At 43.7% G+C, this 27,832-nt stretch overlaps 1 protein-coding gene across 1 annotated transcript in view; it reads left to right on the top strand.

The window, feature by feature from the left end:
- SNAPC4 (small nuclear RNA activating complex polypeptide 4) overlaps positions 1 to 27,832 on the top strand; it is a 234,552-nt gene that overhangs the window by 107,242 nt on the left and 99,478 nt on the right. The window contains exons 11-13 of the mRNA XM_078641909.1: positions 4,423 to 4,570; positions 5,518 to 5,624; positions 10,757 to 10,851. Coding sequence (XP_078498035.1) covers positions 4,423 to 4,570; positions 5,518 to 5,624; positions 10,757 to 10,851 — 350 coding nt within the window. The remainder of the gene's footprint in view (positions 1 to 4,422; positions 4,571 to 5,517; positions 5,625 to 10,756; positions 10,852 to 27,832) is intronic.

Raw genomic sequence — 27,832 nt, 5'->3', positions numbered from 1 at the left:
GCTACTAAAGGTGTTACATCGAACACTCAAAAGGTGAAGGTAAGGGTACTTGCAAATAGTCTAACCACTGGCAGTTGTTTGGGTAGCATTCCAATCCATGTTTTACCAGATTAGCCGCAGCCATATGCACATCAGGGTAGGTTCTTCTTTAATAGGGAGTATTCAGCCTAAAGTGTGAAGCCAGGTTTTTTTTTAACTGGAACATAAGCAACCCAAGACTAGTTTCGGCCTATTTGCGCCTCTTTTTTTAGGTGTCGCTTAATTCCAATAGCTCAGGGCTCACAGGACCCACGTCTATTACCTTCTAGAGAAGGCTTTGCCTGGTAGTTCGGGATTGACTGTTCCCACATGGAGCAGGGTCAGTGCAGATTTGCGTAATGCGGATCTCTGTCTAGAATCGCCCAGTGGGTGAACAAACGATGGATTGAAATGATCCCCAGAGCGATTGCCAGTGGTGTAGGCTATTTTTTGATTATTTATTTGAGTTTTCCATAGCGCAATCTAGACCCGAGAGCTCGGGTATCAGAGCGCTTTACATGAGCACCAGTTTCGTTACATGAGGACACATTCATTTTTGTTAGGCTGTTTGTGAGCATTACTCCCTTCACCTTTTGCGTGTTTGATTCCATAACTTTTGACGATTCATCATCCTCCATTTCCTCTGATACTTGCTCTTGTCATTTCTCTTTAAGCTGCATAGCAGCAGTGTTGAAGCACAGGGGTTCAGTAATAGTTGCATATAGTCCTTACACCACTCCACCCAGTTGTTTCCAGACTCTTACATAAGACAAGATGGGGAGAACAGGAAATTGAGATCCTAGTGCAGAGGTCGGGTTGTTTTGCAACTGTTGGTATTGTAAAGTGTTGCATTCTCTATTGTTTTTGCATATTGGTAAATGTTTGTAGACTTTTTTCCAATCACCGTATTTTTCAATGAGTTGATGCCTGCAGTTGGCTAGGCCTTCCTCATTTAATATTGCCTAGGAAGAGTTGGAAAATTTAGCTTGCTGAACACATAGTTAAAGCGTAGAGCTATATCATGTAGCCCACAATGAGACACGGGGATGAAATCATTTGAGGAAGTCTGCTGACAATTTATGCATTAGTTGGTTAATGTTATTAACTGTGTTTTTAGTCCCTGATTCTCCCACCCACTTCAAGTACTCATGTGAACAGGTAGGTTCCATGTATGGCTTTCCTTGTTTTGTCGTTTCACATCTCAGTGACAGTATTTCACTCTTGGACTAGTTGATGTTGCTTCATGGGAGGGATGAGACTCTGGAGATCAGATTCATCAAATCTGGCATTGAAGATTCATGTAGTGACAAACCGAGAAAGCTTTCTTCCACATATATATTGGATTTTCTGCTGGTCTATTTGTATTTCAGTGCTGTGTATGTTCTGTGTTTGGTAAATGGCTCCTGCAAGTGGTTCCAATTCTAACCAAAAGAGTAGTGGGAAAGCAGACACCCGTCTGGTGCACAGCTTGATGGGAATGGTTCATATAGGTAGCACCTGCATCTAATCTTCACCACAGGGTCAGTGTACAGCCATTTAAACTTTGCTTATGGATCCATTGTCCAGGATGTGTGTTGCCGATATGTCGATTATATTCTTTTTTGCTTTCTCATCATGCTTGTAATGCCTCCACTTTGCTTTTGACAATGTGTATTCTGCCTGTAATGTAAAGAACATTCAATTTGAACTTGCTTTGGACACTTCTCTCAATGCCTGGGTAGAAGGATGTTTGTTGTACTTAATAATGAGGTAGTTGTTTCCAGTGATTTTTGTCTTTCTTTGTGTTTCTTACATCCCAGCGAAGAGACCTGCATCATCTCAGGCTCCTCTGATCTGATACCCAGCTGCTCATAATACTTGGGCACACAGTACAGAGCATTCATTATTTAGCAGAAAGTCAAAGACATGCCATTTTTGTTTTTTTTTCCTCTGGTATTCCGAGAAGCAGTGCTTAATTTGTAAAACAAGCGCAGGGGCCCAACTTTTTTCTCATTAGTTGCCAGCTCTACTGAGTGTTGGGGTTGCCGAATACCAGGGTTGCCTAGTTTTGATTCCCTCTCCTGCTTCTTTAATCCATCTCCCTCCACTTTCTATTCTTTTATCTCACTATTGTACTTTTTTCCATCCCTTCTTTCTCCTTTGTCACAGTTTTCATATATTCCTCTTCCTCCTTCTTTTCTCCTTGTCTGTTTTTCCCTCTCTTGCTGTTAGTCAAAGTCTGATGATAGAAAATATGTCCTAGTGCCTGAACATTAGTGCCAGTGGACCCTACCTGCAACTACTGGCTCAAATTAAGCACTGCTTGGAGTTGATATGCAGCCCATAGAACATTGAAGTTACACTGGGGTATAGTCTGAGATGCTACCTTCCAAAATAGAGCAACTGGATGCATTTGATAACAGTTAACTCAGTGCAATGAATAGCAGGAGTAAACACATGAAATAAAGACGTAGGCTCTCTCCTGTGGCTGAAGCGGGCTCCATACTTTTACCAGTGCATAGTGCGAGATCAAGTCTGTCAGGAGCCACCTGTTAAGTCAGTTGCTATGATTAAGTGTACCATATATATCTAGATTGTCATTACATTAGTGCCGGGGCAGTACGGCTGTGGCTGTTTTGTATTGGCCATGTAGAGGCATTCCAAATGGACAAAGCCTTTTGTACATCACTGTTGGTATCTCTTTCTGATGTGTTGTAATGATAGGTGTTAGTAATTTTACATGTGGTGACCACCAACGTAAACTTGTCTGATGTGGTCACTATTATAACACTAAATGTATTTGTAGCTTGCAATGAATTTCATTGGACACAAGTAGCTCTCATTACACAAAAGGTCAGAGACCACTGTTCTAGACTCCTTCCTCCTTTACCCCCCTTGCATCATCTCATAACCCTTTTACTATTCATATCTCCCAAACAAGCCTGTCTAAACCCTTCCCTCTGACTCTTCCCCACCTCCCCTTTACTCAACCCAAACCTCCTCCTACTGCTATGAGCTCCAAGAATTTTTTTTTCTAAATTCTTACCTCTTCTATCCCTCCACTATCCTTTCCGATCCATATAACAGACTAACATGTCCACTCAAATTAATTTCATATTTCCCTATACTAATTCACAACTAATCCTTTTTAGTAGTGTGCCACCCGCCGAAAAGCACTTCGACACCTCATCAGGTGTAGCAACCACTATATAAATACAAACCCTTCCCTCCACTATCCAATCCAAACCTTTTTCAATCCAAATAAGACTAACAAGTCCACCGCACAAATTCATTCCATACTCAATGTCATGTGATGTACATGCTTGGATTTTACTGTTTGTATGTGGAATGAAGTTGTATTCACATAAGATAAAAAAAATACAAAAAAAAGAAATTCATTCCAGATTTCCCTATACCAATTTACCACTAATTCTTTTGGGTTGCGGATTAGATTGCTACATACCGAAAAGTGCTTAAATGCCTCATCAGGGGTTGCAAACGCTACGTAAATGCAAACCCTTCCCTCTTCTATCCCTCCACTATCCTTTTCAATACAAATAACAAACTTGCATATCCACTGCTCAAATTAATTTCATATCCTCCTATACTGATTTCCCCACTTTTCCTGTTTGAGTTCCGGAGTAGTGTGCTACTTGCTGAAAAGCACTGCAACACCTCATGAGGGGTTGCAAGCGCTATATAAATGCAATTAACATAACATAACATATTCCAGCAACCCTCAGTTTTACCATCCCAGTTCCTCTAAATTCGGTTATGTTTCTAGATAGATTGGTCAAAAACAGTAATTTGTTCCAAATTGGGGCTCATAGTGACCCTTGCATCAATATTTTACCTTGCTTGTGAATTTATACATCAGATATCTAGTGGAACCGGTTGGCCAATATGACTATAGCTCAGACTGTCTCAATATCTCCATTGAGTTTTTGCGTGTGATGAAATTGAGGGGTGCCCGATGCAGGTGCCTGTGTGAAGGTTCATTGACTTAGTCCATCAAAATCACTTATCTCATTTTAGAAAAGAAATTACAAATGTTGACAGTGTAGTACTCTGAAAATGCTGTGTGGGGAATATTGGAAACATAAAACAGATATTGTAATGGCAACTGGGTGATGTATTGCGGTAAGCTGTTACATGCTCCTGAAATCTCATGATCTGACTGGATGAGTTCTTTATCTCTGGAAGTTTGGTCTGTACACTTTATATGAGGTTAAAAGACTGTGGAAGTTTGGAAATGCTGAGCATTTAGTTGCCAACAGCATGAGGCGAGGTAAGCTTTCTCACGCTGTATGTCATGTTTCCATAGTGTCCAAAATTCATGATGGTTGGCACTTAGATGATGCTCTAGAATCAAACTTGGTAAAGCAATGCCACAGGCTCACTTTGCATTGTTACTATTTCTTGAAGACAAGCCGGACAGCCTTCCAGTGCCTGCAGAAGTTTCAGAAGTATAACAAGACTTTTAAGAAGAGAGAGTGGACCAAAGAGGAGGACCAGATGCTCACTCATTTGGTTGAACAAATGAGAGTTGGAATCCACATTCCATACCAGAAAAGTAAGTATTTACCGGCAATGGTCCACCAATATTCTTGTGGCCCTGGTCAACTGATGGCATGACACGAATAACAACGTGCACTCAACCTGGACCAGTGTCCTTGATGCTCAAGTATATAAGATCTGTGGATTCTGTATACATCATACATTTTTTTTCTAGCAAGGAAGAAAATTGATTTTGGTTATGTCTGTATTTAATGGAAAATGCCAGAAATATTTCAGAAGCACATTTTTTGTATGAGGCTGTATCAGTTGAATTATGTATGCTACTATCCTGGCAAGCATGTGAGAAATTACTTGCACTCTGTGTAAAGTAGTATGCTGCACCACTTGTCCGTAAGTAATGCAGCAATGCAGGGCAAATGTATGCGTTGAATGTGTCTGAGTTATCTTCCATTGTAAGGGATATTTTTGTGATACCGTCTGAGAGCAGAGTGAGGTTTGTCGTCTTTCATCTTATTTTAATATGTTTCTATACTGATACAAACTTTAAAAAAAGTTTAATTTAAGAGCAAAAGAGTCAATGAGACATCTCCATTTCTTCATCGAAAGGGTTGTCTTTTTGCAGAGGAAGCAACTGCCTAGAAGACACTAAAATGTAAATGCTCTATTCTGTGTGGGATAAGTGGGCAAAAGCCCTTGGACTATAATGGAAAGTGCCAAATCTTTACACATTCCATGTGTTCTCCGAGGCGAGTTAGATTTATATTTGGTCATTTTAGTTTGTTGAAAAGAGTGTCCAAGACTCAGATGTTCGTCATTACACCAGTTTAGCTAACTACTTGTGTACGATTCATACCTTTGTACTGTACATGTAAAAGGTCACCCATAATTGTTATTCAGGTCATCAGATTTTTGATCAACGTGCTGAAAAGGGGTTTTGTGGTCTTCCTTGTTTTTATAATTCACCCACTGATGTTTCCCAAATATGTGTGGTTAATCTCTTAGTTGCATACTACATGGAGGGCAGAGATACTTTCCAGTTGATTTACCGCTGGACCAAATCTGTGGATCCCAGATTGAAAAAAGGTCCTTGGACACCAGAAGAAGATGCTGTAAGTTACTTTTCTATAACTTCAACTGCCAGCATTTGTAAAGCGCGCAGCTACCTTAGACGAGATGTCCCGGCACTGGGGGGCGTCGGGAAGATTAAGCGAGCTATACCCAGAGTCACAAGGTGCTGGGCTAATCTGGATCAAACCATGACCCCCCGTGGTCCAGAGTCAGCCACCCTGGGCCGTTGCACCACACCTCTTCCACAATATAGAAGACCTGTCTATGTGAACTTTGTATGCAGGGGCGTAGCTTGGTCAGTAATATTGTGGGTGGGGGGGGGGTGAGCTTCAGATTTTCCTACAATAGCGCTGGCATATAATGTTAAAATACATTATACGACAAGCTGGAGATGCATGAGAGGGGCTTAAGGGGCAATGGAAAGGGAGATGAATGCCGATTGGTAGGGGCACTAAGTGAGAGAAAAACATAATTTTGTAAAATAATCAACATTGTTGAAGACTTTCATTACAGAGAGGTAAAAGTGCGGGTAAAAAGTCCTGTTAAAATCCATCAGACACCTCACCATACCCGACGTACCCAACTATTTAGCAGAAAATACATTTATGGGGGGGGGTGTAACACCTCGAACACCCCTACCTGAAGCTACAACCTTGTTTGTAAGGGAATGGCCACCTCTGTCTAAGCATGACCACAACAGATATACCCCACTGTGTGATTTGAAAGCATGGACGGGCCTCCCAGGACCACATGTCTAAGATAGTCGTGGTTTAGTCCAACCACCCCAGCCTTAAGGGACTATTTGTGAAGGTAAATTTACATGTGAGTAAACCTACTTATGTAAATGTACTCTTACACTTTGCAGTAAATTTACTACTTTTGAAAAGTTAGTATTTAGGAGTGTAAATATATTACAAAGTGTAGACTTACATGTCTCCACCCCTTGAAGTTATGAGTGTTAAGTTACTAGTAGCAATTTTCACAGGTAGGTGGATATTCCGGCAGTCGGACAAGAGATCTTCATTTGGGGAAGTAAAAATGTTTAGTAAACTTTTAAAGAAATAGCAAAAAATCATTTTATAATAAATATTAATTGAAATTAATTTATACATTCATTTTAAATATAGAACAAAATAAAAAATAGCATTACCATTTTAATTTTGAAAAAATATTTAATTAATATAAATATATTAAATACAAATTCGTGTTTTAAAGATGTATTTAATAATTCCACTTCAAGTAAAATGTTTATATTTCTTTAATATGTATTAACAATGACTAAAAGATAGGTTTAGAATTAATTTATGTTAATTTATTTTATAAATAGTTAAATTTATTTTAAATTAAACACGTTTTTAAAATATTTATTTTTTTAATTAAATGTGTTTATTATATTTAAAAGGTAGAAATTAATTTATTTTACCTATATTTTCTATGGGATTCTATGTTAAGTCTGCCTCTTGTAAGTGTGTCTCTTGGAGGGTGTCCAGCACCAGTTGTTGGCCGTGTGTGGGGCTGGACTCACTCCAGGTCTGAGCTGGAGTACATTTGTGATTATTTTGGATCATTTTTATCTGTACTTACTGTAGAAGTGCAGTTTGTGAATAGTAATGGGGTTACTTTTTTTATGGGTGTGTGCCTATCCCGTTCTAAATCCCTTCGTAGCGTTCCCTTAAAGCCTCTTTAATCCTCCCTAAACCACTCCCATTTAGTGGTAAGATTCCCCGTGCTCCAGCCACTCCAGACTGCCCCTCTCACAAAAAGAATCCTAAAAACATATATGTGTCCACAGTTGGGATGGAGATCTCAGAACAGAAAAGATAGGTGAGAAGAAGGTCTCCGCATGTATTTTTGAATACCATTTTGCAGTGCGTGAGTAGTTATATTGTAGTACTACTAAACATACTATAAAATGCAGGGTGTGAGCAGTCCTCTTACTATCTAGGACTTTCATCTTAAAAACGTATTAAAATAACGTATTTGAGATTCTTACTTCTTTTGAGGTTGTCATGTTTTACACGCACTCTTGATAAGACTTTCAGGCAGACAAGCAGTCACAGACAAGCATGGTCGACATTAGGGAAACAGTTGTGGTGAAGTTTGCTGGACATAGACAATTTTATGCCTGAGTCCTAGGCACATTGGCAAAAGAAAGTGAGATATACAGAAAATGCAGGAGCACAGAGTACTACATCTAAAAGTATTCTTTTCAGGAAGGATGTACACATTGGTTTCTGGACACTAGACAAAATTTTAAATAAGTGTTTTGGGGAACTCCTAAAAATATTCAAGTCAGTATTGTAGAAGATGTAAATGTCCCATGTCGTGTGACACCAAAAGCCAGTTCCGGCTTTTTTGCCAAAATCACTTGAGATCTAACATGGAGTCGGAGAATCTAACGATGCACAGTAGGATTGACTAAGAAGCCAGAAATACTACACATGAGATGGGGTGGGGGGGCTGCATTTCTAGAAATTATTATTATTATTATTGGGTAATCTTATAAAGCGCGCAGCTGCCCCAGCAAAGGGGCGTCCCGGCGCTGAAATATATATCATCAAAGCCAATCTACTAACAATTATCCATCAAACTCACTAACTGATTCAGCACTACTTTTAACCTCTTATGTCCTTAAGCGCTGATTGAAATTGACGAAGGTGCTAAATGCTGGAAGATGTAAATAGGAAAGAGATTCCCTTAATCTTCTTGAGAACTAACAAAGAAACACTCCCCTGCTTGCACTTCTCATTTATAACTAGAAACCCAAAGAATCACAGCCTTTCTTTCACTTGTTTGTATTTTATTTTCTAGTGTTTCATATTTTGTCTACCTATCTTTTCCAAGAGTTCTGAGGACCAGGAGAGATAGGTAGAAAAAAACCCAGAAGATACAATAAAGTTAAAGTGATGAGCAGGGAAGTGGCTCTAGGAGTTAAAGAGTAGCCTCTTGCATCTTGATATTAATAGTTGTTTTAATCTCAGCCTCACATCCTTCTGTGGTTGGGCAATTGATTACCATTCAATTGCTTGCTATTAACATTTTATATATCTTCAAAGCTAATCTACTAACATGAGTTATTAAGCAATAATAAGCATACAAAAAGAGGAAGCGAAAAGCTCATGGAATGGGCGAGGATAAAAGGGCGCTTCCTCGAGTGAAATAGGAAAAAGTCAATGTAAAAATATGACGGAAATGTATGAGTTGGAGAATAAAGGAGGTGGATGGAACCGAAGTTAAAGGTGGGGAACCTAATAGAATGAAGCAGAGTTGTTTGATACACAATAATCACTTGGTGATTATTAAGAACTAAAAACTACATTAATCTTGTATACGTGTGAAGATATGGGAGCATGATACTCTAGTTTCAGTAACCCGAGTTGAGGAAAACACTGAGATTAATGTGTATTATTAGCTTGCTCCATCATTGTCTATGCAATGTGCAACAACTTGCATCAGGTCCACTAATCAAAAAGGAAGTTGAAATCAGAAAAGATCCTTGTCTAGTACATTTTGAGCAGCCTAACTATATTTTTTAATGTTGGACTTTTAGAGATTTGGGACGCTTCAACCAGTTGTATAGTGACTGGTGTTTCAATATAGAAGAAGGCGTTGGAATGTGGTTCAGTCGAGTGACTGTTCGGCGATTGTACCCTTGGCTTGTCTCATTTAAATAATCCTGACAGAGCACTTGAGTTCCTTTTGGGTGAAGTCTGTTGATCATTGGTACCGCACTTTGTGCAGATGGGAGAGGGCCCCAAGGAAAGACGACTGCCCGCAATCAAGCCTGACAACTGTGGCAGACCAGATTCATGACAGAGTGGAAGAGAGTTAATAAACCCTGATCATGGAGATTTGTAGGATTTAGCACTTCAGTAACAGGAGTCTAAGATGATTGAGAGTGGATACTACATATTCAAAAAGGTAGAGTGGAGGACTTCAATAACAGCATCTGTAGAGTCAACCATCATGTGGGAGGCTTGATGTGACACTGTAGAGTGGGTCATGTTCATAAAGGATAGCAGAGAATAACGGCAAACCAGTGGAGAGTTTCCATGAGATCTGAAGAATGTAGCGGGATGATGTATCTCAACGCTTTCACATGTATCAAATGAGAGGAACCCAGTCGCTGTTTCTTTCTGCTGCTTTATTTTATTTAAAGCAGATTACACCCAACTTTTTTTAAATTTCGTGGGTGTTGTGATTTATTTATTCATAACCACATTTACAAGTTACTCAACGCTTGGCATAAAGGCATGATTAGGTAGACTTTGCCTCAAAAACTGTAAAGAGGAGGATTTTGATAACAACCCGTAGACATGGAAGGGATTTAGTGGACACTTTAAATGGCAATCGAAGAAGGAAGCATTTCATTAACGAAAGGAAGGAAAGTAATAGAGTTTAGCATTGAGCTCTCTTTAAGGGAGAATTCCAATAAGAAGAGGTAGAAATGGAAAGGAGAGATACAGATGTCTCATACAGAACTCGCAGAGAGCAGGATGAGGTGGAGAAAGCAAGGGAATGAGTTTAAACTTTACACTAAAAGTAAAGGATTTTAGTACCAGGACGTAGAAAAAGAATTGAGTGTATACTTCACTCGTTGATTGGCAGAGTACAATATGATGAATGGGAGACTTGATTGGCCAGAGATCTAAATGGAGGAACATAATATGATCGAGTTCACAGGGCTTGGGGAACCTAACAGGTTTAGACAAAGTAGAATATATATTTGGGCAGTGGCGTAGCATGAGCGGAGCCACAGGCACAACATTCTTAGTCGTGCAAAATTTTAATAGGAGTCAAATTTTAAAAAGAAAAGTGGAAGGATGCTTGCCTTGCCCTGTGTGTTGGCAGCCCACGCTATGCCGCTTTGGGTGTTGTATCTTGCAGGAGACCTGTGTGCAAAGCGTATCGGGCAGCACTCATAAAGGCTGTTTATGGGTGGTGTCATAGGGGCAGATAAGTAAAGGATGCAATTAAACATAAACTGCAGTAATAGTTCAAGTGTGTTACTAGTATATGGGAGAGTGAGGCAGTTCATTTGAGAGAAAGGAACATTGCTAGGATTTGTGTCAGTCAAATGTAATATATTATGAAGTACGCAATCATATTGATTGATTGGATTGGAACTCTGCTTTAAAAAAATAACATTTGTTTTGTATTCTGTTTATTTTAGAAATTGTTACAAGCTGTTTCAATACATGGGGAGCGCTACTGGTATAAAATCAGGGAGGAGGTACCAGGCAGGAGTGATTCCCAGTGCAGGGACCGGTAAGAATCTTTTTTATATTAAGTGTTTTAATTACTGTTTGCGGTGTTATGCGCAGACTGGTGGCTATTTGTTGGTCACTAGATTTGGAAAGCCAAAAAATCCAGATGTGAGCCAGTGCAATAACTTGGCTGCAAGAACTAAAGCAGGAGCTAGACCAAGAAAGGCTTAAAAGTTTAACCATTCAACAAAATCATTTTAAATCCAAAGTATTCAAAGAGACTGCCTCAGTAGTTTAGAAGGAGAATAACTAAGGGTCGCACATTATATCCACATTGCAAAAAAGAATTTCGTGGCATTTGACTGTTTTTTACACTGTTCCATTGTCTTCTTTCCACATAGCTTCAGCCATTCAATCTGGTCTGTATTTCTCACTTATCAGCCTATCATGCTATGATCTCTCCCTCTGCCCACGTCAGTTGTTTCTAATGTCATGCCAGATGTGTGTGAAATAAGCCTGAGTGCTAGATAATGCCAAAGGAGTGTAGCTTATGACCTTTGTCTGCTTGCTTCATAAACTCAACCCAATCAGGAACATTGGCGCTAGCAAAACATCTAGTTATAGACGACAGCACCACCACCGTGGTCCTTAAACTGCACTAGTCGCTGCTGTCAGTCTTCTCTTTGTATCACTCATTGGCCCATCAATAACTTTGGACAGATCTTTCTTCTCTTGCAAACTTTGTCCATATTGCAAAAGAGTGCAGTGATCCAGCCTCGCTCAGCTCATGATCATCCCTTCTTTCACAAAGTCTCAGATTGGATGAACAGGAAGCTAGGCCACTGGATATGATCCAATCAGGAATACAGATGAACCTCAACCACCTTGGATTCCAACGAGCTGCAAAGACCTGGGGGCAGATTTACAAGCCCCTTGCGCCTCATTTACGCCGCCGTTGCGTCACTTTTGTGACGCAGCGGCAGCGCAAATCCTGCTCCATGGTGCGCGGGTACTTACAACGTGACGCATCTGGGAGATGCGTCACGTTGTACTGCCCATGTAGGTGTTCCTGTGCAGGGGGGGGGGCGTTCCGGCGCAGGAACGCCTCCTAAAAGTGGCTGAGTGAAATCTACAAGATTTCACTCAGTCACTTTTAGGCCCATGCTGCGTCAAAACCCTGCGCCTGCCTGAAGCAGGCCTAAGGATTGACGCAGCATTAACTAAATAGGGCCCCCAGAGCATTGCTGGTGCTGCGTTGCGCTTCGGACGCAACTCCAGCAATGCGTCATCTCTGCCGTTTTTGCCCCATGGTGCGCCGCATTGTAAATGCGGCGCATCCATAATGGCGGAGCTGTGGCGTACAATAACTGGCGCATCCCTGCTGATTTGCAGGGATGCGCCAGTTATTGTAAATATGCCCCTAATCCTTCCCAAGACCATGACCCGCCCAGACTCAGGTCACATATAAGAAAGGGGGTTGTACAAGCACAACTCTATCAGTACTAGACATTTCTACATTGCTTCATGCCTAAGCACAAGTCTGCTCCCACACAACTGGAGCCCCCCCAAAGAACCTCACGCGTCACAACCAAGGATGACCTGCGGATGGTCATTTCAGATGGACAACGGCGAATCAATGCAATATTTTTAAATATCAGACCGTCATTAGAATATGTATAATATCAACCAAATATGTTTTAAATGTAAAAAAACTTCAGATGGGTGTATAGGGTGTCTGTTGTGGTGATGCTAATTGCTTTAACGATAACCTTAAAGGTACAGGACACAATTTTCTGTTGGAATTTTTTGTTCGATGTGCAGTTTTGCGTCGCGCAGCTCTTCTCCTCCTTGTGTTTTTATTTTAGAACCCGTTGCACACATCTCTTCGCTGATTCACTTATCTCACATTTACATATTACATATTTGCGATAATGCTCACTTCCTATCATTTAAAAAAATATATATTTTATTGACATTTTGCAACAAACATGTATACATCTTTGTACGTCTTATATCACTAGCTGATATAGAATGTTATTCACCATAAGACCATAAGACTTAGCCATGAAGGATACTTTGGGGCCACATCAACAAAACAGAGTCCTCATTGGCGCCCCTGTTGGAGTCAGCGTCTCCGATTGGTGCAGGCCAGGCACCCCCTAGAACTCTGTTTAACTACTGCCCTCCCAGTGCTGCACGCAGTCTGTAGTGACAAAATTAGAAAGAAAGCAACTTTGCCTTGCGAGGTTCTTACTGCTTATTTCTGAGTTGTATATAGCGCTGCGCGTCGCCTCCTGCTTTCTTCAAAGCACTGTGTAGTGTAGGGTTATGGTGTGGCAGGAGTCCAACCATTCCGTGCAGGACTCCTCTCTGATGTCATGCAAACCGCAGCCTTCCCTGACGTCACGTAGAGCGCTAACGTGGTGGCATTCACTGCCCTCCACATAAAGTCTGCCAGTCGGGCGAGGAGGGAGCAGTGATCAAAGGTCGGGCACTGATACCTGCTGCCTGTGGGAGGGCGGGGTTAGTCAGACATAGGAATGACTCGGGGGTATTTACAGGTGCACACCTGCATGCTGACAAGAACAGAACCAAGGGAATCCAAACGGGGCTGAGTGGCAAAAACACTCTAGGCGAAAAGTATGAAGGTGACAACAATTGTAAAATGTAAACCATCGTAGACAAAACGTGGAATAAAATAGTTGAATGTTTTTGTAGCTTGTGCAGGTGCAGACTCAAAGAAAGTGTGTGAGTGACCTTTGAAGGGAAGTTGCTGATAGTGTCTCATATATTTGATTAAACCCAATGCGATTAAACTATGTGCACTGTATGGGCTGTAAGCATCTGGGCGTGTGTCTGTGGGCGTTAGATATGATATCTCTGGGGATTGTATGTTTGTGTGTTTGTGATCCTGGTGTTTGAGGTGATGAATGCAGTGTGGTTCAGCAAGAGTTATTGAAAGGAATGTGCACCTCCAAGCATTCTTATGTACAAAGTCAGTGGAGCATGAAAAGTGTGCGCACTTGACAGCAGGAACTGGTGACAAATGCTGATCTAGTATTCATGTTTGTATGTATGTGGTTTTTTGTGTAGCACAAATATAACCAAAAGGCAGTGAAGAGATTTACAGGGTCAAAGGTAAAGATGCAGTCAACCAATCACTGAAGAGGGATCAGAGGTGCATTGTTAGGACATAGTGAGGTATGCTTCTTCATCTCTTGTTTTAGTTTGGAGCAGTGTTTGGGGTGGCTCTGATGCATTCAAGGATGTTGCTGCAGATCCTCATGCATAGATGAACAATGCACCATGCAGTGGCGGCTGCTTAGAAACAGGGGTGGTGGGTGAAAATAAAATCACTTGCCTTGTTATGGTGGCCGTCTCTCCTCCGTCCTCTTCTCTTCATCCTGGCTCCCAGAAGCAGGAAGCTCCCAGGCTCCCCTAAGCCAATCATGACGTTGCTGTCACAAGCCTGACAGTAGTGTTGTGATGGGTCTGAGCGGCCTGTTTGGCCGCTCAGGCAGTGCCTGGGAGTCTTGGCACATCCGGGGGGAGAGGGTAGTCAAATGACGGTTTGGCCAGTCGCCATGACGGTTTGGCCAGCCTCCGATGTCCAGCCAAACCGTCAGGTGCACTTAGTCGTGCCCATACCACTCCTCCTCCTGAGAAACAGCCTAGCCCCGCCCCAACCCGACTGCGTGCAGAAACATAAAACTGATTATAACAATGTGTTATTATCATTTTATTTTTCCTTGTTGCACGGCTCTGAGATCAGTAGGGCGATGCTCCTCCACCTTAGCGGAGGAGCCGCCACTGAATACATGCTACTTTGTTTTTTTCCTTTTTTTACACTTCTTGGTCTCCAGGCTGAATGTGCGGTTGAGTTGGATTTCCAAGAGCCACTAGGGATGTTTTGCCAGATAGGCAGGGTTACTGTCCACAATGGCTTTAATAAATAATGGCAAAGGTGTTGAAAGTAGTGCAGACAGCAGAAGGAACGGGTGTAGTTCCATCCGGATAAGTGTGATATGGTTGTCTTTCTTCAAGCCTCCTCTGGGCAAGTCCTTGATGATTTTCTGCAAATAATTGAAATGATTTGCTCTGAAAAGTATATTTTTTAAATCATTTGGATTAAATGTAACTAGTTTGGAAAAAATGCATTGCTCTGTAAATCCCTTTACAGTAAATAATTTTGTTCAAAACTATAATTGGTATCCACCCCCCCAGCACCACATACCATGTCCAGAAACACTGTTCATGACTGATTGATCAGACTGAACCGGCTGGGCCTACTGTGGGGAAATCTCCATCAGTGCTTTGTGTAACAGCTCACTTTTACTCATTCACAAAACTTTTCTGGAGCTGAAGCTAGATTATTAATCCCTAAAAGACCACAGTGGTCAGGCACTGGTAGGTGATGATGAACATGGATAGCATCCGGACCCCTTCTACAAATAAGGGAGAAAATGTAGCATATTGCCCGCAGCTGTGTTATCTGGATTTAGAAGTGTGGGAGCAGGCTGTGAAACAGATGATTTCATTGCTGGTCTCCCACAATGTTGTGGTGAACAAGTGAGGGGCAAAGCCCGAGCACTCATTTTCACTTCACCACATGAGGGGGATCTCCTAAATAAGTTCTCAACTACTTATTCAGATTCCAGGGGCACCCAGCCATCAACTTCGTTGCGGTCACCCCAGAATTCCAGGTGCAATTGATTCATCTCACGTAGGGCCAAGGTATCCGGGTCCATCAGGGATGACATCAAATTGTATTAGTGAGTTTGATGGTGTAACTATTTCCTCAAACATCTCTGATTCTAGTATGTTGCACCCGGTCAAGGGCACCCCTGATGTCCTAGCATCTTGGTTGCTCTGGCTTGGCCCGTCCCTGTCTGCGTCTCAGACGTCCTGCAGCTTCAACAGAGATAATATAGCTGTCTTGTCCAGAGTGGATACCTCCAGTCCATGGAGGCAGAGAGACTTTGAGTGCTTGCTTTTACCCTCCAAGGACTCTGTTCAAAGAAACAAAGTCCTCCACCAAATCACTGCATGGAAGCTTGTGTCTGCTGTTGACCCTTCCCAAAGTATATTTGGTCAAAGTACACATTCATGTTCTCTTCTAGTGAACATCCATTTGGACACATCAAGGACTATTTGGCTCCAAATAGTATACCATGTTCCATTGGGACAAACTGTTGTTGAGAACCAATCACACGTCTGTTTACTCAAGTCCTCTCAAAGGAGGGAATGTCCCTTCCTTTTTTATTTGCCTGCATTCTTTCTGCTGACGTTCTTTCCGCTGTTTGGCGGCCAAACTGTGGAATTCCCTCCCCATGCACATCCGCAGCCTGAAGAATTACTTGCCGTTTAGGAAGGCTATAAAAACTCATCTTTTCCCTGCGATTTAGGCTCTAGTGTTTTGGTCTGCCTGTAGTAAGCGCCAGGACGCCTCTTTGCCGAGGGAGCTGTTGCGCTATACAAGTCGGTCTAACATAACATAACATAACTTCCGAGGGCGAGGGATCTTCATGTTTGCTTTTCTGCCTTCGCATGCTACAGACCAGCTGTTTTTCCCTTTCCAAATAACAGTGGCTCAGCTGTGTCTGTATTTAGCAATGCTAGATGGATTACATCCTGCATCTCTCACATTTACTCACTGCATACAACAGACCCTCAATAAGGAATAGAAGCACCCTACAGCAAAACAAAGATGGCGTTGATGCAGGCCTGCCAATGAAGTATCAAGGGCGACTCCACAAACATTCTGAAAGCTTTACGCTCTTGAAGCGTCTTTCAATTGCGATACAAAATTTGATTAGGAACCTCCGTAAAACCTATTGTTTCGGTCTGCATTGTGCTTTGGCGCCTTTCTGTCTCTCTCTCTCTACATTTATGCTGTGAAATATTTCTTAATTATAATATGTAAGTAGGATAAGGTTCCTTCATGGTGACATTTTTTTTTTAGTTCCTAGTCTCTCTATTATCATCATCCTGCTGTCTACCACACAGCCGTCAGCCCCCCAAAAAAAGATTTATTCCTATTTTAACAAGAACTGACAAGGGTGCAAGCCTGCATGGTGGAATGGATTCAACCTGCCTGTATAAATTGTATGACGATACAACGCGTTCTATTACAACGCGGTATGTTACACCGCGGTCTTGACAACGCAAGTTGTTACATCGACTTGCGCTGGAGGGCGCTGGACTTAGGGACAGTGTGAATTACTATTCCAAGTCCAGTCTACATACAGTAGGGAAGGTGTTGGAATAGTAAATTACACTATTCCTTAGTCTATAGCGCCCTCCAATGCAAGTGGATGTACTACTTGCGTAGTTGAAACCGCGATGTTCTCTTCCAGGGGATCCTCATCAATAGTCATAAGCATTAGAATATTCCCGCCCATGGTGGGACCCCGGAAACACTATATTATATGTGCCCCACATATATATATACTCATATATAAATACATGAACCAAACGATCTTCAAATAACCACACTCCTGTCGTGGAAAAAACGAAGACACGGACCCAATGGCTGTAGTCAAGGAAATCTTTTAATCAATCCCTCGCTGGTTACGCGTTTCGAGCACCGAGTGCCCTTGGTCACACACCGCGCACCAGGTCAGCTACAAATTTATACATTTTTTTAACCAGTGATGCTCCACCCATTATCGTGGGTCTCAAAGTATAGACATAGAAGAAACACGCGTTCACTTGACAACTACGTGCTCATCTCTATATACAATTGAAACAAAAACCTGTGTTAAATGAAAAGTTATAACTGCATGAATGCAATATTATTAACTCATTTAACCATGACCATGTACATATAATAATATAATTGTACAACTACATATATATTGTATATACACCCATACATCCCATATTGACTCATGTCCATTGAATTTCACATCCATATATATGTATATATACGTGCTATCCTATATACAATATCAACGTGTAATATAAAAAAATATATATATAAAAATATATTTCTCTATACACCTATACCTATATACACATCTATACACCACAAAAATATATAATCCCTTCTTATCTACAAATATACATTCATTATCATCCTAATTTGGAAATTTCATAGCATTTATATGGACAAAAGGACCTATAACAATGTATAGTTATTGACAATACTTTAGAAGGATGTATGACATCAACCTGTACATGTATTTATAGCATGGCAACACAGATGTTCGATTGACCCACTGGTGTTAAATCAAAATATGATCTGTATTGGACAAATCGTGAAAGTGCAAAATCGTGAGTTAAAAACAAGTTGTTGGTTGACTTGAAATTCATTAGTCACCAATATATTCTTTAGAAAAGGAAAGAAAGATATAATTTACATGAAGGCAAAAACCCTACAAGGTCAATGTGATAAATGAATCCTTGCTGGACTCCCATGTGATGCCTAGCTGGCGCCATCTGGTATCAGTTGTTATTTTCAGAACGACCTTGAGGAGAAAAATATGGAGAAAACCACGTAAGAATTTTGCGATGGATAAAGTTATAACAGATGATGCAAATCTTCAGTGGTGTTTAGCCCATTTGGGTACTTACTGTCTAATTCAATAATATATTCGGTTTCTTTTTTTCGGAGCAGTCTTTCTCTGTCGCCTCCTCGCATGAGGGGCGCAACCACATCAATAACATAATATGATAAGTTGGATAAATCATTATTATGTGTGGATTTGAAATGACGTGCTACTGGGTATGTATTATCACTGTTCACAATTGCACGTAAGTGCTGCAAGATTCTGGCGTGCACCTGTAGCTTGGTACTACCCACATAACGTAGGCCACAGGTGCACGTCAGAACATATATTGCAAACTCGCTGTGACAGTTGAAATATCCCCGGATGGCTTTCCTCCTAGAGCTGAAAGGTGTAAAATAATAAGATGTATTGACTCCAAATTTACACGCCCTACAGGAGGAACATTTAAAGAAACCTTTTTGTTTGAGCCAGGCATTACCATTGCTTAGTTCAGGATTATTCTTGACTAGACAGTTATGCATGCTAGGTGCTTTTTTGTATGTTATAATAGGGGCACTGGGGATAATCTCACCCAAGATACTGTCTGTTTGAAGAACAGACCAGTGTTTCTTCACAATAGATCTTATTTGTTTCTCTTGATTACTGAATGCCAGAATCAGTCGGGGAGCCGGATTGTCTGATTCCTGTTCTACAGTTTCACTTGTCAAAAGGGATTCCCGAGACTTGGCTCGGCATCGCCTAAGTGCACTGTTTAGAACCTTATTGTTATAACCCCGGGCTCTCAGTCTATTCATTGTGAACTGTGCCTCTTGTTCAAAGGTTTCTGGAGTGCTGCTAATTCTCTTAACTCTGAGCAACTCTCCATAAGGAATATTGGTGATTACGTGTTGGGGATGTTTACTGCTGGCGTGTAATATACTGTTGCCCGCCGTTGGTTTACGATATAATGAAGTATTGACCACATTATTGGCAATGGCAACATGCACATCAAGGAAGTCTGCTTTCTCTCTGCTGATATGGGCCGTGAAGAACAGGTTATCATTGTTTTGATTCAAAGCATCAACAAAGACTCTAGCGCTTTCCTCATCCCCCTCCCAAATGCAAAACACATCATCAATAAACCGTTTCCAGTATCGAACCTGCTCAAATCCGGGAGTGTTGGTGAGACCGCGCTCCTCCCACCAGCCTACATGCAAGCATGCATAGCTGGGGGAGAAGCACGATCCCATCGCCACACCCCGTACTTGTCTCCATACATCTTTAGCAAACATGAAGTAATTGTTATTCAAACACCATTGCACTAGTTCACACAACATCTTGTTATGTGCGTAGTATTCACATGATCGGGAACCAAGATAATGCGTGATGGCATTCAGTCCTTTACTGTGGTCTATGGAAGTGTATAAAGACTCAATGTCCAAAGTTAAAATACACCAATTTTGACACCACTGGATAGAATTCAGTTTGGAGAGGAAGTCCCCCGTATCTTTTAGATAACTAGGCAAATCTTTAACAATGTCCTGCAGAAAAAAGTCTATATAGTGTGAAATGTTCTCCCCCACACTATTTATTGCCGCTATAATGGGACGCCCTGGAGTGGGGATTTTCTGCTTGTGGATCTTTGGGATCAAATACAATCTTGGTAACACCGGGTGTTCTCTGTGCAAGTAGTCAAACTCCGCTTGAGAGATCAAATTAGTTCTTTTATAAGACAACAACATTTTCTTCAAATTGTCTTTGGCTCGTTTGTAGGCCATCCCATTGGATCTTTCATAGCAGGTGGGGTCATTTAACTGTCTCATGGCTTCAGCCACATACTCTTCCTTTCTCCATAAGACAATGTTACCCCCTTTATCGGATTTGTTAATAACAACTTCCTGATTTTGACTAAGTTTCTTCATTAGAGTATTGTATTGTATTGTCCTAGCATTGTTTCTATTGGATTGTGCCTGTATAGTACGGTTAAGTCTTTTTAAATCTTCCGTCACACACTCATGATAAATGTCGATTGCATCTTTAGGCATGACGGGTAAAAAGGTGCTTACCGGTTTGAAGGGACTCTCTCCAGCTCCTTTTTGGCGAATATCCACATTACTCAGTTCTCTTTGTGTGTTGAGAACACCATCCTCCACCGTTGTTGAGGCCGCCGTATTGCCCAGATCACATAGGGTGAGCAAAAGTCTAGCATCTCTCGCTGCCGGGGCTGCTGGAACTGTAGCTGTAGCCGTGACAATGGCACTGTTATTCACTGTTGTGCCCGTGGTACGCTCCCTATTTTTGGCAGCGTTTTTGGATGCAAAAAACTTTCTGAGTTTTAGTTTGCGAATAAATTTAAAAACATCCGCTCTTGTGTTTGTATAATTGAATGAACTTTCTGGGCAAAAATTGAGTCCTAGAGCCAATAACTGCTCTTCTGCTGTGGTAAGGGTAACATCGGAAAGATTGGTAATGGTACAATCCTTTATTGCTTCTTCTTGTTGAACCATTGTTTCTTTTTCTTTTGCTGTTGAGGCTGCTGTTGCTTTCCTCCTTTTGCGTCTTGCGTGGCGTCTTGCGTTCCGCTTTTTGCGTTGTAGTTCTTTTTGTGCCTCGGACGCAAAGTTTGCAGCCGATCGTCGACTAAAAAATCCATTTCTTCACCGATTTCTAAAATTCTTCCCGGCTGTGTTTCTGTGTTACTAATTTCAGACAGAGACATGCTGGATGAGCTGGCCAGAGAGACTGTATCTAGATCTGATTTTTCCATCGCTTCATCCCGTTGATTAGCTTTTGCCAAATTACTGCTTGTTCCCACTTTGGCAGTTTGTTTGTTCAATTTGGCTTGCTTGGCTCGATCGTACTTTCTGGCAAACGTGTAAATCTGCCCTGTCTCATAGTCCTTCAGGTCCCTTGCGAACTTGTTCACTTTTCTAATAGCAGCCAATAGAATCAGAGCTGAAATATGCTGTGTAGAATTTCCACCATACATGTAATAATAATAAGCATTAGAAACATGAGAAACAACAAAAAGTTTGTTTAGAAACTGTTTTAATGCTCAGAAAGCAGTAGAAATTCTCATAACTCACTGGAAGCATAGAAAGCTCCCAGGCTGCATTGCAAACACACAGTCTAAAAAGACTGAAAAGCTAACCTGTAGCTGCATAGCAATAAACTGACACCGTGCCTTTAAGGCACCCATGACCCCCAGTATCCCATCATGCCTCAGGGGTGACAGTTAGGTCAGTTGTTCTTTCCGGCTCCTTCAGAGAAGGACCCTGGTTACACAGCTCCACTAATTTTCCTGTTTTTTGACAGAAAAACTCTTCACTTTTGACAATTTTTTGTTCTTACTCGACATTTAACATCTAGTCAAGTAAGATACTGTCTTTTTCAGTCAATTTGGTGAGCATTTTCTCCTGAAAATGCCTTCACTCTTTGACAAATGCCCTTCTTGTGGCAACAAGAAGGCCAAGTCAGACAACCACGACGTCTGTATCCTGTGTCTGCCTGAGAAACATGATCCAGGCACCTGTCCTCATTGTGAACACCTGTCAGGTAGAACTTTAAAAGACAGGGAGAGGATTCGCATTTATGGCCTAGCTCATAGGTCATCAAGAGGAAGATCTCCGGTGAGGAAGGGCTCCAAGAAGACTCATTCATCTTCCAGAAAGAAGTCTTCACACCCCTCTCCCTCAGCGTCGGGCTCGGCGCTGAGAAAAGAACCACCGGTGGATCATTCATCGTCTAAACTACCGTCGATGGCGGGCTCGCCGTTGAAAAGAAGACCAGGTACGTCGACGACGTCGAAGGATCCAGTTCCATCGTCGAAATCCCCTCCGCCGGCGTCAACCGGGCGACGTCCGACGTCGAGGAAGGGAACTCCGCCGCCGTCAACCGGGCGACGGTCGGCGTCGAGTTCCAAGACCCCTCCGCCGTTGTCAACCAGGCAACGACCGGCGTCGAGGGAGGTCACCCCTCCGCCGTCGTCATCCAGACGTCGACCGGCGTCGAGAAGTGTGACCCCTCCGCCGTCGTCGAAGAAGCGACGTTCGGCGTCGAGGACCAAGACCCCTCCGCCGTCAACAGGGAAGAGTCGATCGGCGTCGAGGAGGCAGTCTCCGTCGGTGTCTCGTCAGCTCTCGGCGTCGAGGGTGTCCAATACCCCTCCACCGTCGTCGCACAGACATTCGACGTCGAAGCAGAAAACTCCGTCGACGGCTGATCATCACCGTTCGACGTCGAGAGAAAGACCTCCGTCGACGATTGGACATCGTCACTCGACGTCGAGGCAGGGTGCTTCGTCGACGACAGGACATCGTCGTTCGACGTCGAGACTTCCGTCGACGACTGGGCATCGTCGTTCGACGTCGAGGGAGAGGGCTCCGTCGACGGCCGGTACTCGCCGTTTGACGTCGAGACATGGAACTCCGTCGACGACTGGGCATCGTCGTTCGACGTCGAGGGAGAGGGCTCCGTCGACGGCCGGTACTCGCCGTTCGACGTCGAGACATGGAACTCCGTCGGCGGCTGCTCATCGCCGCTCGACGTCGAGAGACCATACATCCTCGCATAGGCATTCAAAAACGAGATTGTTTGATCCGCCGACTCCCAGAAAGCACTTGACCACGAGGGAAGATCGCTCGACGTCGAGATGTTCAGATGTGGTGATGGTAAAGGAGTCAGCTTCCCGTCATTCCACCTCAAGGTCCTCTGGCTCCTCAACTGCATCTTCGAAGTCCAGAAGTCCGGTACGCAAATCACCTGTGCGTCGGACGGACCCTTGGGCGGATAAAGTCAGACTGTCACCTAGATGGTACAGGTCTTTGGACCATTGGAGAGATTCTGGGGCTGCAAAGCGTATGCAAGACTATGCCAGCTCGCAGCACAGGTCTCCTCTTCAGGATGTGGTGGAGGAGATGGACAAACATAGTCCTCCCAGGTGCAAATCTCCTGTGAGAACACCAACCAGATCTCCCAGAAGGTCCCGATCTCCCAGAAAAGAACCAGAGGAGCGGGCCTGGTCTCGCTCTCTTAGACGAGAAGAGCGTTCGAAACGATCAAAAGAGAGGAGGCACAGTGTTCACCGTAGACGTCGACGAACTCCGTCTACTTCATCTACCTCTTCTACCAGGTCTTCCAAGAGGGACTACTCCCCTACTTTGACGGACAGTCCTACGTCCCGATCCTCCCCAGTGGATGACATTGGCACATATCTGGATGTCTTGCAAAGAGGAGCTCACAAGCTGAGCATTGAAATGTCTGTCCCTCAGGTTACAACGATAGTCATTTTTGAGACTTTACACAAAAAGGCGATCACCCGTCCTCTTCTACCATTAGTCCCGGGGATTATGGATCCTGTCAAGGAGGTATTCCTAACTCCGGCGGCTATCAGAGCTGTGCCAGCCCGCATCCAGAAGAAATACAAACCGGCCTCTTCTGACCCGGTTTTTGTAAGATCTGACCCTCCAGCAGACTCTGTTATTGTGGCGGCAGTGAGGAAGACACACGCAGTTGCCGGTTCTTCTTCAGTCCCACCAGACAAGGACAGCAAGACTCAAGACTCCTGGGGTCGCAAAGTTTGCAACTCAGCAGCGTCGACTCTAAAAGTTTCTAGTGCGGCTGCACTTCTGGGTCGATAGGACAGAGCCTTATGGGACTCTATGGAAAGGTTCAAAGCCAAGCTGCCAAAAGAAGACCAGCAGGACTTTGAAGAGACCGTGACGGAAGGATGTCTGGTGGCGAAGCAGATGATAAGCACGGCTGCGGATGGTGCTGTCCTGGCGGCGCACTCCTATTCTTATGGGGTTTGTGCCAGGAGATCGGCATGGTTGCGCCTGACAGGCCTGAAGCCGGATGCTCAACATCGCATCCTTAATCTCCCCTTTTCGGGTTCCACTCTCTTCGGGGAGCATGCTGACGAAGAAATGACCCGAATGAAGACGGAACTGGACACAGTGAAAGCGGTGGGTTTGGAAAAGAAGAAAGAGTTCAAGCGCCATTTCAAGCCCAACAGGGGGAGAGGGGCTCAACAGAGGGTTCAAACCCCTCAATGGTCCCAAAGTAAAACCCAAGGGAAACCCCATTTTCGAGGTAAACCTGGCAGAGGTAGAGGAGGTCATCAGCAATCCTCTAACACCACAAGAGGAGGTAAAGCCTGATCAGTGGCTTCCTCTGGCGCCGTTGCCCACTCCAGTGGGAGGAAGTGCTTCACAACACCTGGCAGAGTGGGTCAGCATCACCAAGGATCAGTGGGTGCTGAATATACTGCGCAATGGATACAGGCTACGTTTCCGTGCCCCTCCAAAGAGCATTCCTCCAAAGAGCGCTTACCCTCACCAACTAAGCTTGCTCCGAAGAGAGGTAAAAGTCCTACTACAAAAAAGAGCGATAGAGGAGGTTTCTCTCGCTCAAAGAGGAAAGGGAGTTTACTCCAGGTACTTTCTTGTCCCCAAAAAAGATCAGGAGGACAAGTTCAGACCAATACTCGATCTACGACTTCTAAACAAGGTCATCGTCAGAGAAAAGTTTCGCATGTTGGCACTTCACCAAATATGCCCACATCTTCAAGTCGGAGATTGGATGTGTTCGGTGGACCTACAAGATGCGTACTTTCACATCCCTATTGCTCTACAACATCGCAAGTACTTAAGGTTTGTCGTGGGGAACAAACACTATCAGTACACAGTGCTACCCTTCGGTCTCAAGTCCGCACCACGAGTCTTCACCAAATGCATGGCAGTGGTGGCGGCTTTTCTTCACAAGAAGGGGCTCTTCATCTACCCGTACCTGGACGACTGGCTCCTGAAAGGTCCATCTCCAGTGCAGGTCCAACACGATCTACATCTGTGTCTACTCCAGTTGCACAGGCTCGGCCTCCATGTGAACCTGGAGAAGTCAGTCCAGCGGCCTACTCAATCAATTCACTACCTTGGCTCCGTTCTGGACACAAAAGTGGGAAAAGCGTTTCCTTCGGGGGAGAGACTTTTTTCCATGAGCCAGAAATGTGGAATCCTGCTGAAATCTCGGCTTCCAACAGCCCGTCAAGTAGCATCCCTGCTAGGTTCCATGGCGTCCTGCATCTTTCTCATCCCAAACGCCAGGCTGAGAATGCGTCCTCTACAGCAGGCTCTGGAGGACCAGTGGGACCAGGCGACAGATCTTTGGGAGGATCGCATCAACCTATCCCAAGCGACAAAAGATGCCATCAAATGGTGGACACGGAGAAAGAATCTGCTGGTGGGGGTTCGGTTTCACCAGCCTCTTCCAACCCAGTCGATAGTGACGGATGCCTCTCTGCAAGGTTGGGGAGCGCATATGGGTCCGCTGCAGATTCAAGGCCTGTGGTCTGCGCAGGAGCAGACATACCACATCAATATGCTGAAACTCAGAGCGGTATTCCTGGCTCTCAAAGCTTTTTTACCAGCGATAGAGTCCAACTCAGTCCTAGTTCAGACGGACAACACGACCACCATGTTCTAACTGAACAAACAAGGAGGCACAAGGTCTCGCCCTCTGTCTCGAGAGGCTCAGGCAATCTGGCATTGGCTCCTCTCTCGAGGCCTCACGATAGTGGCGGTGCACCTTCCAGGCGAGTTGAACGTAAAAGCAGACGCACTCAGCAGGCACTTCGAAGATCAGCCAGACTGGGTGCTAAACGACGAAGTAGTGGAAGAGCTTTTTCGTTGCTGGGGTCGTCCAACCATAGATTTGTTTGCAGACGACGAAAACTCCAAATGCCACGCCTTTGCGTCCAGGTTCCACCGGCCAGGGACTCAGGGGAATGCTCTGCTGATGGATTGGTCAGGGTCATTCGCTTACGCATTTCCTCCCCTGGCTCTGATTCCGAGAGTAGTTTCCAAGCTCTGCAGGTCGAACATGGAAATGATCCTGATAGCTCCAGATTGGCCGAGGCAGTGGTGGTACCCGGACCTTCTACATCTGTCTGTGTGTCCACACAGACGACTTCCTTGCAGGCCGGACCTGTTGAGCAAGATGAACGGAAGGATAATGCATCCCAACCTCCCATCATTGAACCTAACAGCATGGCTCCTGAGGTCCTGCAATATGGACATTTGAACTTGCCTCCTGAGTGCATGAACATTTTAAAGGAGGCTAAGAGACCTTCCACGAGAGCGTCCTATGCGTTTAAGTGGAAGCGGTTTTTCCTATGGTGTAGGGATCATCACCTTGATCTGACTAAAGGGCAGGAGGACGTCATCTTGCCATACCTCCTTTCCCTAGCTACTGCTGGTTTAAAATACGCTTCTATTAGGGTGCATTTGTCGGCCATAGTAGCATACAGAAAATCACCAGATCAGGTTTCTTTCTTTCAGGTTCCGGTGGTTAAGGACTTCCTCCAGGGGTTGAAGAAAGTATATCCCCCTGTGCGAAATCCTTCTCCTCCATGGGAATTAAACCTGGTGCTATCCAGGTTAATGTCACCACCTTTTGAGCCCATCCACAAGGCCTCTTTGCAACATCTCTCTTGGAAGGCAGCCTTTTTGGTGGCGATTACCTCTGCTCGCAGAGTCAGCGAGATTCAAGCTCTCTGTGCGAAAGAACCATACACTATCTTTCATCACAATAGGGTAGTCCTAAGGGCTCATCCAGCTTTTGTACCTAAAGTCATCTCTGATTTTCATATAAATCAGTCTATTTCCCTCCCGTCATTTTTTCCAAATCCTACGACCCCAGCCGAGCGGTCACTTCACTCCTTAGATCTTAAAAGAGTGCTCAAGTTCTATTTGGAAATGACCAAAGGGATTAGGAAAACGGATCAACTGTTTCTGAACTATGGTTCAATGCGAACAGGTTTTCCAGCGGCCAAGAGGTCCATCGCGAGATGGATTGTCTCTTGCATTAAATTGGCTTATCAGCTGGCAGGCAAGCCTTTGTTGCAGTCACCCAAAGCGCATTCCACTAGAGGGAAGGCCGCTACAGTAGCCTTCTTGCACGACATTCCGATGTCGGAGATATGCAAGGCTGCGACTTGGAAATCAGTTCATACCTTTACGAGACATTACTGTCTCGAGTCTGATTCCAGGGCCGATACTCAAGTAGGACAAGCCTCTTTGAGGAATCTATTTGGGTAGCCTACGGCCTGTACAAGCTTAGTGGTTACTAGGCTTAATATGGTTTATTACTGTATTGTTACTCCTTTGCCCGCAGGGAGATGAGGTGAGGCTCGCTATTCTATTCTAATGCTTATGACTATTGATGAGGATCCCCTGGAAGAGAAGGATTAGTTACTTACCTGTAATCCTAGTTCTCTTCCAGGGGTATCCTCATCAAAGTCATAAGCAACCCTCCCGCCTCCCCGGGCAAAGGACATTCTTTAATAAGGAGATATGGTTATCCTATTTGTTATTGGGTTTATTTTCAGTCTCCGAAAAGAACAACTGACCTAACTGTCACCCCTGAGGCATGATGGGATACTGGGGGTCATGGGTGCCTTAAAGGCACGGTGTCAGTTTATTGCTATGCAGCTACAGGTTAGCTTTTCAGTCTTTTTAGACTGTGTGTTTGCAATGCAGCCTGGGAGCTTTCTATGCT

The sequence above is a fragment of the Lissotriton helveticus genome, chromosome 5_1 (genome assembly GCF_964261635.1).
Source record: "Lissotriton helveticus chromosome 5_1, aLisHel1.1, whole genome shotgun sequence".
Lineage (NCBI taxonomy): Eukaryota > Metazoa > Chordata > Amphibia > Caudata > Salamandridae > Lissotriton > Lissotriton helveticus.
The sequence above is the reverse complement of the archived record's forward strand: the minus strand, read 5'-3'. Positions and strand labels throughout refer to the sequence as shown.